We start from the raw sequence: 12,875 nt of genomic DNA, 5'->3' as shown, positions 1-12,875 counted from the left end.
ATCGGTGGAGTTCCCCTTTAAGTGTGTAGAAGTGTCTACGATGGACCGCTGGAACGATGGAGTCGCTGGCGCAGTGCGGATCGTTTTACTTGCATGTATATCATTTGGATGGAATGATTTCCTTAATCTAACACGCACTCTGTTCGGCGCGCATGATTTAGAGATCGGCGGAGTTGAGCGCGTCTCCTCCCGCGCCCTCTCCTGATTGGCCGCGCTGGGGTGGAGAGTATCACGGGACAGCAAGATGTCCGCGTTCATTTGAAAGTGTGTGTTTACTGTCTTCTGATGGCTCCGCGCTGCGTTTAGATGCGTTTATGCCGGGTTTAGCTGTCCGTGCAGTCCAGCGGGGAGGAACTGACCACAGGAGAGGAGCGGACTCCGAGATACGAGCCTGAATATTCCTTATTAACAGGTCAGTTTGCTCTGATAGCTCCCGTGCTAACGCTGGCGTGCTGGCTAGCTGTGCCGGGCTCCGAGTGCATCTCAGCCAGATGTGCGCCGAGTCAGTGTTTACACTGATTCACATCAGCACATCTGGATAAACAACTAACCTTAGGTCGTTTAGTCAGCAGTTAACACGTTCTCACGTTTTCCGGTTCATTTGCGCCTTGAAAGAGTTGCAGGTATGGCTCTGTGTATGTGTGTGTTCTTGTAGTGCTACACTTGTGAGGACCCCACGTCCTCACTATGATAGGAATATATAGATAGATATGTATATTAGGGGTGGGAGTCTCTAGGCACCTCACGATTCGATTCTTTTCGATTACGATTCAGAGGCTGCGATGCGATTATGAAACGATTATCGATGCATCCTCTTTTTCTATATAGCATTTATATTTTCTCACTGTGTGAGCTCAAGTTTCGAGTTCAAGTTTAGTTGTCATTTGCACAACATGTCAGGACATTTATGCACTGAAATGCTTGTGTGAGGCTCAGCTAATCACTCTACAGAAAGTATCGCTTCGGTTTTGGTCTCGTTGTAGAGAGTGTCGCTGTGTCAGTAAAGTATCTTTGAGACGGGTGTGCAACATAGCATGAAAGCCGTGTTTTGCAACGACAGAGAACCGGCGTGCAGACTGCAGGTCACAAAGCAGCGATGCGTTATTCGCATTTATAAGCAACGCAGTTTCCTGGTATGTTAAATCTGCAGCAAGAGACTGTCAAACAGTAAAAAGTGGCGAAGATGAAGTCGCTTCTCTTTCAAATTCTCCCGTTGTGGTGCCCAAGGTGGTTTGATCTTTGTTGAAAGGACAAAATGTCTCTTCTTATCATTTGTGTTGTGACTCCTGATCTAACCTGGCTTTAATGCAGAGGGAGCCGGTCAGATTTCTCACTCATCCAGTAGTGTTTTTGTTATGTGCCGCCACAGACTGTCCGGGCGCTGCAGTTCCACACTTCCAAGTTCCGCCTTTTGCGTTGCGTCAACATTACGTTATAAATTAAATATTTAGAAAATCGATTTTTGACATTTGTGAATCGATTCAGAATCGTTCACGTCCGCATCGCGATGCATCTAAGAATAGATTTTTTTGCGCACCCCTAATAGATAGATAGAACTTTATTGATTTTATTGATCAGTAGCAACACATATAATTGCACATAAACTTACATATACTATGCAGAAAAATAGAAGACAGAAATACGTCTAGACATGAGTTAAAGTACAAGAGAAATAAAATGAAAGTATATGTATTTACATGTTTACGTGGCATATGAGACAGATTTGTTGTGTTAACGACAGCAGGTACTGAGTGGTATGAGGTAAACTAAAAGCACACATTATAGACCTGACTAATTCAGAGTTCGATCAGTATTACAGTGTAAAGTGCTTAGTGGAAGTGTCATTACAGTAATAGTTATGATGTACAGTGTGTATTAGTCAGAGAGGAGATTGTTTTGCTGGTCCACACTTGAGCATGTGCTTTTTATACCACAATTACTTTTTTTATTTGAAAACTAAAAGAGGAGAAAAAGTGCCTTTTGCATACTGAGTTTAGGTTAGGGTTAGGTTTAGGTGTAGTGTTATTTAGCTACAGTAAGACAAAAATCAATAGAAACCTATAGCAAGACAAACGTGTGTGTGTGTGTGTGAGTGAGTGAGTGATGTAGGAATGCTTGTTTTATTTTATTTTATTTTTATTTTATTTTATTTACTACATGTAAATGCCTGTGAGCTCCTGTAGCCAAAACCAAATTCCTTATATGTGTAAGCAAACCTGGCCAATAAAGCTTGATTCTGATTCTGTTTCTGATTTTCCATTAAATTGCTGACCTCTTTGGGCCAAAAACCTTTCTGTAATTTGTTTTTATCTCTTTACAATTTAAACTTCAAGCTTGTTTATGTGGAGTGACCATTTCTTCTCGTTTTATGCGCCTGCTTCTTATTCAAATTTTCCGTTCCACCTTAAATGATGTGGCAGTTACATCCTGGTTTCGGAGCTTCATAGAGATAACTGTTGACATTTAAGGTGAGATGGAAAAGTTGAACTTCATGTGACCTTATATCATTAGACACTCCTACCTTGTAGATGTAAAGTCAGAGACGATAGCTCATCTGCTGCTGCACAGTTTGTGTTGGTCATCCTCTAGTCCTTCATCAGTGGTCACAGGACGCTGTTGGCTGGATATTTTTGGTTGGTGGACTATTCTCAGTCCAGCAGCGACACTGAGGTGTTTAAAAGCTCCAGCAGCACTGCTGTGTCTGATCCACTCAGACCAGCGCAACACACACTAACACACCACCACGTCAGTGTTACTGCAGTGCTGAGAATGATCCACCACCCAAATAGTACCTGCTCTGTGAGGGTCCATGGGGGTCCTGAGCACTGAAGAACAGGGTAAAAGGGGGCTAACAAAGTATCAGAGAAACAGATGGACTACAGTCTGTAACTGTAGAACTACAAAGTGCACCTATATAGTAAGTGGAGCTGATAAACTGGACAATGAGCGTAGAAACAAGGAGGTGGTCAGAATGTTATGCCTGATCGGTGTGTATCGTCAGTACTTGTAGACTCTGACCAACTGCATGTTGCATTACAAAGACAGTTTTAGAGAGATTTAGTGCCAAATAATGAATAAAAATCATTGTGTTCACAGTTTTTGGTAGATTTAGTCTCTGTTCAACTGATCAGATGTCTGAAAAAATAAATACCATGGCATATCTTGCATTGTAAAACCGATGAAGTGTCACTATAGTAGATTTTTGTAGTACTTCAAGGCATTTTAGTGATGCATGATGTGCATCGCAATATTTCAGTTTTTTGAGATTAAAAATTTTGAACAGAAAAATAATAATAATAATAATAATAATAATAATAAATGTACAATTACAATTATTTTATTCAATGTTTTACAAACTGCACTGCACTATATCCAATTAAACAGGCCTGGTTATGCTCTCTCTGTAATGAAACGTGGTTAGTCGGTGTTTTTATGTACTGACGATATTCATGATACGTCAGAAATGAGCTCAGAAATGAGTGCTGTGTTGTCGCTGCACTGTCCTGTCTGTTTACTGTGTCTGTCTGTTTTACTTATCGTATTTATTGTATTGTTTCTAGTTTAATGTTTGCACACTCACGTCTGCACGTTTGCACTTCGTCTATACTGTCTGTTTTGTTCCGTGTTGCACCGTGTTGGTCCTGGAGGAACGTAATTTCGCTCCCCTGTGTCTTTGTACACAGATGGAATGACAATAAAAGCCACTTGACTTGACTTCAGAAAAGCATATTGGAACACAAATTAGCATAATAACATAATTTATCACAGCATCATCGCTGTCAGAGCAAAACTTTCTATCTCCATTTTTGTTGTTTTTCATATTTCATATACTAAACAAATACTAGCTGCCCTTAACATTCTGTTACAATTCAGTGAACAGTGGACCAACAGAAAAGGCCCAAAATAAATAGGAATAAAATCATTTCACACTGACTTCCATTAAAACTTTACTGTTACTGTATAGTCACCATTTTGGGGATACGAGGTTTTCTGTCCGACAGCGAATTACCAGGCTTTTGATGTACTAAGACTTATTATTCAGTAACTACACAAACGACTTATTACTATCTGGCTTATTCCTAGGTTATAGCAGTGTGTACTAAAACTACTAAAAGTGTTTTTAATGAGTGTTTTTAATGTCTCTCACAGAAATAATGCTGATATTGGGAACTCATGTCGAACGTGTATGAAGAGAGAGCCACAATGATAGCCGCCGGGGAATTGCAGTTGTTTGTCCCGTTCGGTCGTGAGCACTGCAAGAATCACCCGAACGCCGTGAACCTCCAGCTGCGCCAGCTGCAGCCCGCCTCGGAGCTCTGGTCCTCAGACGGAGCGGCCGGACTCGTAGGATCCCTCCAGGAGGTCAGCCTACAAGAGCGCCAGAAGGTAGCCAGACCTGTCCTGCACTACACTCACCACTGTATGGCAGCCTCAGTAGACAAAGGCCCAATCCCATTTCACGCCTCGCCCCTACCACCTGAGATAGAGGGGTAGGGCGAAGTGTTGGGGCTACATGACCCTCCAAACAGAGGTTTTTCAGAGACTCCAAACAGAGAGATATGAGAAAAAAAACAACAAGAGAACAAGAGACCAAAGAAACCCACAAATGTGAGAATAATTACGATAACCATTGTATTATCTTAAAATCAGTGTTTTATGGTTCTCTTTTTTTATAACAAGCATAAAAATCACTAGTAGTGCTGATGTATCGGTCAGATATTCACCAGCTTCTTGGTCGAGTTTTCCCGTTCCACCTTAAATGGTGGAGCAGTTACATTCAGGCGCCTCAGGCATCAGAACTGCTGCACCATTTAAGGTGGAACGGGAAAATTCAAACAAGAATCTGGAGAATATCTGACTTCAGCTTCATATCACTGAAGAATTAGTGATGGGTGATAATAAATAATTGCCCCCCTCTTTGAAGGCATATGATGCCCTAAATGTAACTGAAGCCCAGCAGTGAGGAGCTGAACTTTACCCTCCTCTGCTGTCACTGCAGACTGGCAGGGTCGCCTACAGAGCAGCGCTGGTAGCTGTTAATGAAGTGATGCTCTTTTTATTTGAGGGTCCCATTTCAGAGGGAAGATTTCAACCACTACCCTGTAACTCAGTTCCAAGGGGCAGCACTCGAAAACAAGGGGTAGGGGTAAAAAGAAGAAATGTGATTGGACCCCTGCCTCTTCAGATGGGTGTTGACTCCAATTCCGATTCCAGGTGATGACAATCAGTGGGGTAGATTCCATATGGTGCTCTCGATCCTGTGACTCATAGAATTAAACCTGGCAAAAATTAAAGAGTGTGATATACTGTAAATTCTGTTTGATCTCAGCCAGTAAAGGGATCTTGCTGACTAACAGGGACTGACTAAATACCTAATTCTCTTCTGTCAGTTACGTCAGGTAAGTAGCTGTTTCAGTTTAGTGGTAATGTTCATGGACACCCATCCAGGATTTTCCTGGATTGTCCTGGATTTTGGACTTCTGTCCATTAAAAATGATTGCCATTCCTGGATTGGGCTTTCTCCTTCATGAACTTTTTGCTGATGATTAACTTTTTGCTGCAGTTATAATCATCTCAAATAATTGTAGATTGGAGTGTCTGTAATAATTGTGCCAGGCCTAATCCTGGATGCAAAATGTCCTGGAATCCAGGAGCTTTCATATCGTTACAGTCCAAAAACAAAACAACAAGTATCTGCATTTTTGACGTAATTTTAGAAAATCAGATGTCCTTTACGTTGTGTGAAAGTGTCATTAAAAATGGGCCAATAGAAATGCTCCAAAATTACTTGAAATATAATCTCATTTTTTAAATTTACATTAAGCAGAGAATGTTTTTTGCCGTCTCCTGTAAACTCGCTGTTTTGGAGATACTTGTTTTTCTTTGACAGTGATGACGAAGTTTGAACTGTTTCTTTTTATCCAGTCAAGTCTTCTGTCTATAAAGAATGGGTTTGATTAGTTCAGATTGCCCTCAGTGTAGGGATTGTTTATGAAAGGTGCCCTGTTGTTGACATGTTTGGGCACTCAGCAGCACCGCAGCGTGATAACTGAAGAAGATTAGGTCCTATAGTAGAACTGACGTCTATATAACTTAGACTGCATTGTGATCATATCTATCATTAACTGAATTTAGAAAAAAAAACAAGTCACTTATCGAGTATCCCGTAATTTTACAGGGCCAAAGTGGCGGCCTTGTTCATAAGTCAATGTTTTGTTTCTCCCTGTTTTACTTTGTTTTCCACTTGATTTAATCTCCTCTTCATATAACTAAAATACAGCTGGACTTATTGTCTCTGTGTGGAATCGAGTTCAACTTTAGAGTTGACACTCTGTTCCCAAATGCCTGGAATCGGAGAAATGTCTGTTTTTGGGGTCGACTCCCAGCCCTAGTTTCAACCTGTGAAGCCTGAGTGTTGAAGTGTCTTCAAGATTGTGCCACAAATTAAGTCACTTTTCTTGTAGTTTTTGGGAAAACAAAATGCCCACTAATCTACATTGTTCTTCAGGAATCCTGGCAGCTTAGGAAAGGCTCCACTGTCACGACCGATGAAGCCGAATATGAGGAGGAGCTGTATGTGGCCGGACACATGGTCATCTGGAGTCGCGGGAGCAAGAGCCAGGCCTCCTACGTGTACAAAGCTTTCACAGTGGACAGCCTGGTTCAGCAGGTAAACACAATACTGGGAGAGTTGGAGAGTTATGAGATTGTGGCTGAAATATAATATTGTTGAACTTGAAGATATTTTTACAATATATGTATGCTGATGCATGAATGATGATATCGGAATAATATTAGCATTAATTAGCATTAATTGTTAAAAAAATGACAGATCTTTCAATGTGAACGATATTTGATGGTGTACTTATTGTGCTCTGAAAAAGCAGAGTGTCTGGGTGATGCTGGGTTGCTGCACTGAGGTTTTTGATTGTTTTTTTTATTAATTTTATTCATTTTACTGCGTTTGTAATCCTCTACAGTAAATACTATATTTCTTTGCAATTATAATCCAGATGGATTATTAGGTGCATCTCTATCAGTGTGTAGTGTTACTTTAAAAACATGCTCTGAACTTTGAGTACATCACTCAGCACTTCTTCCCATCCATCCATCCATCCATCCATCCATCCATCCACCCATGCATCCTTCTACCCATCCATTCATCCCCCATACATCCATCTATCCACCCACCCTCCCATACACACTTCCACACATCCATCCAACCACCCATGCATCCTTCTGCCCATCCATTTATCCACCATACATCCATCCTCCATCCATCCATCCATCCATCCATCCATCCACCCACCCATGCATCCTTCTACCCATCCATTCATCCCCCATCCATCCATCCATCCACCCATGCATCCTTCTACCCATCCATTCATCCCCCATCCATCCATCCAACCACCCATGCATCCTTCTACCCATCCATTCATCCACCGTACATCCATCCTCCATCCATCCATCCATCCATCCATCTATCCATCCATCCACCCACCCTTTTGCCCTTCCACCCATCCACCCCCTCATTCCACCCTTTCACCCACCCATCCACACTTCCACCTATCCCCCCCTCCATCCACCCATCCATCCACCCACCCTCCCATACACACTTCCATTCATCCATCCATCCACCCTTTTGCCCTTCCACCCACCACCCTTCTGCCCATCCACCCATCCATTCCACCCATCCAGTAAAGTCAAGTATTGTTATGCCTAAAGTAAAGGACTGTCATGAGAAACTGCATGTGTTCTTCTCTAATGCTCCTCTGCAGGCCTTGTGGTGTAATTTCACCGTTCCTCAATCCCGTAAAGACGGTAAGCACCTTTTACGTCGTCTGATATTGTAATTAAATGTGCCCATAATTGTGACCCTTTGAAAAAGTTGTGAATATTAATACACTTTGTTTATTTTTGTACTACGTATTGAAATATTCCCTGTTTTTGTACTTCAGAAAAGGACATAATTGAACAGAGTGTCTGCATAGTCCAGAGCATGTGTGTGAATGTCCACACTGTGAGTGGGAAGGACTTCATCTCTCCTCTGCCATTTCAGGTACGCAGCTCTGCAGTATGACGTGTTTGAGTGCTTCTTTTTTTTAATGCACCATAATTATAGAACGCTTAAACCTGCTGTTCATGTGACTAGAAGCACTGTTTTCATTAGTAATGACAAACAATTTTGTTGCAGGTCCATGTGTGACAGTGCATGATGTATGAACTTCACATGTTTAAATAATTTGTAGGAAGCTGTAAAAATTAAAACTGTAGATTTTTTGCCTAATAACTAAGAAAACTATAAAACATAGAGAATTAAGTAGTAATATAATGTAATATTTGAAAAGAAAATCTCAGGCAGGTAGTCTAAAAAAGTACTATAAGTGATTATAATATATCAGTAATCCAAAGTTCCTTGGAAATTAGTTTTCCAGTCATGGAAATCACCTGGATTATTCGCTCAGATGTCCTGGAAATATAATTGAAGTCCTGGAAAAGTGTAAACCACAGAGATTGCATAATTTGAGCTCTTATTGACCAGGGTATATTTTTTGTTTGTCCATCTGAGTTTAGATGACCAAATCATAAGGCAAATTATTCAGTAACTGCATGAAATAAATGTACATTTCTATTTTATTTGTTTATTTTTTTAAAAGTTCCCCTCAAATTAACAGAACATATGTTTTATGATCACACATATTTCTATATGCTTACAATTTACTGCTGAAAGCCAAAAATCTTAGACGCTCTTTGTATTATTTTATAAAAATAATGTTTACAGAGCAGATCACTGAAGAGACGCCATCTGTTTATAGTTTATAGCCCAGATTTGTGGAAAAATGGGTCGACTTTCAGTAGAAAAAGAAATTGAGTTCAGCTTCTTTTATTATAAGGGTTTAAAATTACATCACCCATCTATTTGACTGGAAAGAAGACAGTTACAGCTCTAATACGACCCCCACCTTTAGAATGTAGCTTATGAAATATGAAAGTTATGAAGAATATGACGAAGTGGGTTTTGGAACCACCGGTGGTCTCAAGGAGTTGAAGAGGTTAACATAGTTTTTCTTGCATATTTTAGCATATTGTAGCTGCTAATGCTCAGTTTGAGTGTCCATTCATACTTATTCTAGTTTGAAATTTTATAGCATTGCATGTAGGCAGATGGCGAGGCTGCATTAACACACAGCAGCTTCTTGCAAATTTAACATTCACTAACATTTTCATAGAACTTCTGATCAAATGATGATTAGTTGATGAGTGGTCAGTGTGGGCCAGTATATCGCTCAGTCAGGTAGGGGGTCATTATAGGATATGTTGTTCTCTTTTATTTTAGCTGCAGTGCATCATTTTAAGATGTCGTGTGTGCATAAGGAGAGACTTTATAAAGGACTTGGTATAAAGCTATGGTCACACCGAACACAAGCAAAATACAGCCTGGCGAAAAAGCTAATTCACTTGAACGGGAAAGTTTGTTTGCAGTAGTGTTAAATTTCGCTGAGTTGATTGCGGTAATTCCAGAAATTCATGAACCTCGGAAGGTGTCTTTCTTTTTGAAAAACACTTAACAGAATACTGACCAAGTCGAAATTTTTCAGAGTGGTGGTGATAGGAACCAGGGGTCGCCATGACTACAACACAGATATAGCCATTTTATTTACTATCCAGAACCACCAGTGAACCTACACGAGTCTTCTGAGTTTATATGGAATGTTGATGATGGAAAATAGTGGAAAGTCTGAAATAATAAGTTTTCTTTGGGGACTATTTTGTCTCACAGCGCCCTGCGTGTGCCCCTGTTCTGTGCCATGAACAGATTCAAATACATGCATTTGAATACTTTTTAAGCCAAAACTTCAACCTAAAACTATCATAAAACAAACTCTCAGGCATCAGACAGCTTTTTTAATAATCATTTCATGTAGTAACTTTCAGTGAGGGAGCTTTTAGAGGTGGACGTCTGGTTCCTATCACCACCACTGTGAACAGTTCTGACTCTGTAAGTTTCTCTATAACGAAGCGTTTCACACCAAACCACTCTGAATGACTCTGTTTACATCTTCACTGCTTAATTATGTAGAAATTTAGAAAAATCGGTGGAGGTGAAATTAGAACAGCACATATTAATGACACTTGACTCTACATGTTTGAACTGTGTTTTTACATATATATATATATATATATAGACCAGCGCAACACACACTAACACACCACCACCATGTCAGTGTTACTGCAGTGCTGAGAATGATCCACCACCCAAACAGTACCTGCTCTGTGAGGGTCCATGGGGGTCCTGACCACTGAAGAACAGGGTAAAAGGGGGCTAACAAAGTATCAGAGAAACAGATGGACTACAGTCTGTAACTGTAGAACTACAAAGTGCACCTATATAGTAAGTGGAGCTGATAAAATGGACAATGAGCGTAGAAACAAGGAGGTGGTCATGATGTTATGCCTGATCTGTGTGTGTGTGTGTGTGTGTGTGTGTGTGTGTGTGTGTGTGTTTTCCTCGCAGTATTGCAGAGCATGCTTTTAACTGTCTGTCTTTCGCATATCATTATCTGGTCCTGTGTGGGATTTGAAAAGCGTAATCATCCTGATTTACTCAGTTACTGATGTTGGCTGGGTCTCGTCTCTAGCACTCTCTCTGTGGTAGTAATGGCTGATTTGGCACAGTGACAGCACAAAGACTCTTGCTTGCTTCTGACAAGCGCCATCATTTGGACGGCATGTTTAAGAGACTTGGCAAATGCTGCCATGTTTCACAAGCTTTGATGTGATGTAATTTCATTTTCCCACTTTTGGTTTCTGAATATTCGTGCACTGAAAACTGTGTTGATATTTTCTCTCGTAATTTATACATTTTTATTTGTTTTCTGCTCTGATCTGAAAACGTCAATTCTGAATACCAACCAATATATTTTCATTATTTTCATAGAAAATGCAACCACGCTGTGGACACTTCAAGAACATTGCAGATAGTAAACCAGTCCAGTTTAGGTATTAGGTACAGCGGTATTCTGTCCAGACTTATCCAGACGGTCCTTCTAATGAGTGAATTCAGCTACTTTAAGCTGCATCTATTGCTGATACAGGTTTCAATTGCATACCTACAGCTTATATAATCTCTATAGAAAAGCACTGAGTAATAGAATGGGACACTCTGGAGCAGCCTAAGGTCACATGAGCCTGAGGTCTCCATGCTCAATGCCCAGCGTGGGCTAGAGGGGTGTAAACCCCCCAGCATTGGGCTGTGGAGCAGTGGAACTGCGTTCTCTAGAGTGTTGGAGCTCCATCCAACACCTTTGGGATGAGTTGGAGTGACCAGAACTGACCAAAAGATGCAATGTTCTATGTCTGATATCACAATGATATGAGGAGCGATAAGTTATTATCAAAATGATGCGCCTCTGACTTGCTGTGATGCAAGTACAGACTCTAACTAACCTCCCCTTCATTCAAATCGCAAAATACAAAATTATAAAGCACCGTTCACTATTGAGCAAAATAAACAACAAAATAAATTACATTAGAACTGCAAACACGCTTCATTAATTCCCAATTAACCCTGTCTCTATTGTTCAGGTCTCTACACTGTGGCCAACCAAGTTCGGATTGCTGTTTGAGCGCAAAAACGTCACGTCTGATGCTCCCATGAGTCCCACGAGGTATTGCAGATTTGATTTCTTTCCCTTACTGGCCTTTGGTGTTGATAGTTGATTGATAATTCTGCTTTTTTTGGTCAGAGAGCCTCTTCCCACCCTGTTCAGCATGCTCCACCCGCTGGATGAAATAGCGCCTGTTGTCTGCAAGTCCACAGGTCAGTCACGGTCCTGTCTCTGCTTGTTTAACTCCATGTACAGCATTGTTTTTATAGGGAAGATATTCTGACCATTTATTTTTCAGTTTGAACATGTACATTTATAAATGAACAGCCTTTGACTTTTGTATTATTGTTGTATTAATAATGATATTAATATTATGTTTATATAAAAAAACAAAACAAAACAAAACAATATATATATATTGTATATACGTCAGGGTGGGTAAAGGATCCCATGGTGCTGCATAAAGAGGAGAGAAACTCTTTGTCATCATAGGAGGGTAACGACATCAGCTAATTAACACAGATGTGAACAATGCTGGCCTTTAGAGCTGCAGACAGCCAGGATAACTTTACTCTCTGTTTCTGATTTAAATGACGTTTGAATGGAGAAACATAAGCGTTAAATATCAGACTGAATGTCGTGGGTCTGAAAACAACGTCGTGTTTCGACAGACGTGATTCTGTAAGTTTGCTAGTGCAGTTAGTTCAGAGTTCAGCTCCAGTCCTGAAACCCCTGCACTGCATAACTGTGGTTTCCTGGTTAAAATACCTGATATTATCAGCTAATTAATCCCTTCTTGAGCTGAACGAGGTGAACAGCAGAGAAACACTACACTATACAGTGCAGCGGCTCCAAGCCTGGAGTGAAAACACTGAATTAAAGGTCTGTGTGTCTCTCGTCTCTCGGTTTCTGTTGCGTCTTGAAGGTGAATCCTTTACAAAGCACAGCAGATTGAAGGCGTCACGCAGCGCAGTCACTCCCTGATTCAGTCCTCAGAATGACGTCACATGAAACGAATAGCCTCTAGGATCCTGGGATCTCTTAGAGCTCGGTTGGTGGAAGATCAAACTCCTAAATAACAATCCGCAAGCTCAATAGTTTTTAAATTCCAAATTAAAAACCTTTATTTAGGCTGGAAGTATTGTGACTAATTTTCACACATTTTTGAATTTGTGCTGTTATTTTTTACTTACAGCTAAGTGTTTTTATCTTTCCAGTGTTTCTTTATATATATAATATTTATTATTAATTATTATTAGTGTGTAC

The 12,875-nt window shown here is 40.5% G+C and overlaps 1 protein-coding gene across 1 annotated transcript in view; it reads left to right on the top strand.

The window, feature by feature from the left end:
* The first annotated feature begins 225 nt into the window (after positions 1–225).
* The window catches only part of anapc1 (anaphase promoting complex subunit 1), a 118,391-nt gene continuing 105,741 nt past the window's right edge, over positions 226–12,875 (top strand). Inside the window, exons 1-7 of the mRNA XM_036573632.1 lie at positions 226–412; positions 4,150–4,386; positions 6,509–6,670; positions 7,779–7,821; positions 7,959–8,059; positions 11,587–11,669; positions 11,748–11,821. Of these exons, the coding sequence (XP_036429525.1) occupies positions 4,174–4,386; positions 6,509–6,670; positions 7,779–7,821; positions 7,959–8,059; positions 11,587–11,669; positions 11,748–11,821 (676 nt within the window). The 5' untranslated portion in view covers positions 226–412; positions 4,150–4,173. The remainder of the gene's footprint in view (positions 413–4,149; positions 4,387–6,508; positions 6,671–7,778; positions 7,822–7,958; positions 8,060–11,586; positions 11,670–11,747; positions 11,822–12,875) is intronic.

The sequence above is a fragment of the Colossoma macropomum genome, unplaced genomic scaffold, assembly GCF_904425465.1.
Source record: "Colossoma macropomum unplaced genomic scaffold, Colossoma_macropomum, whole genome shotgun sequence".
NCBI classification, from domain to species: Eukaryota; Metazoa; Chordata; class Actinopteri; order Characiformes; family Serrasalmidae; genus Colossoma; species Colossoma macropomum.
Note: the sequence above shows the minus strand (reverse complement) of the source record. Positions and strands in the feature narration are given on the sequence as shown.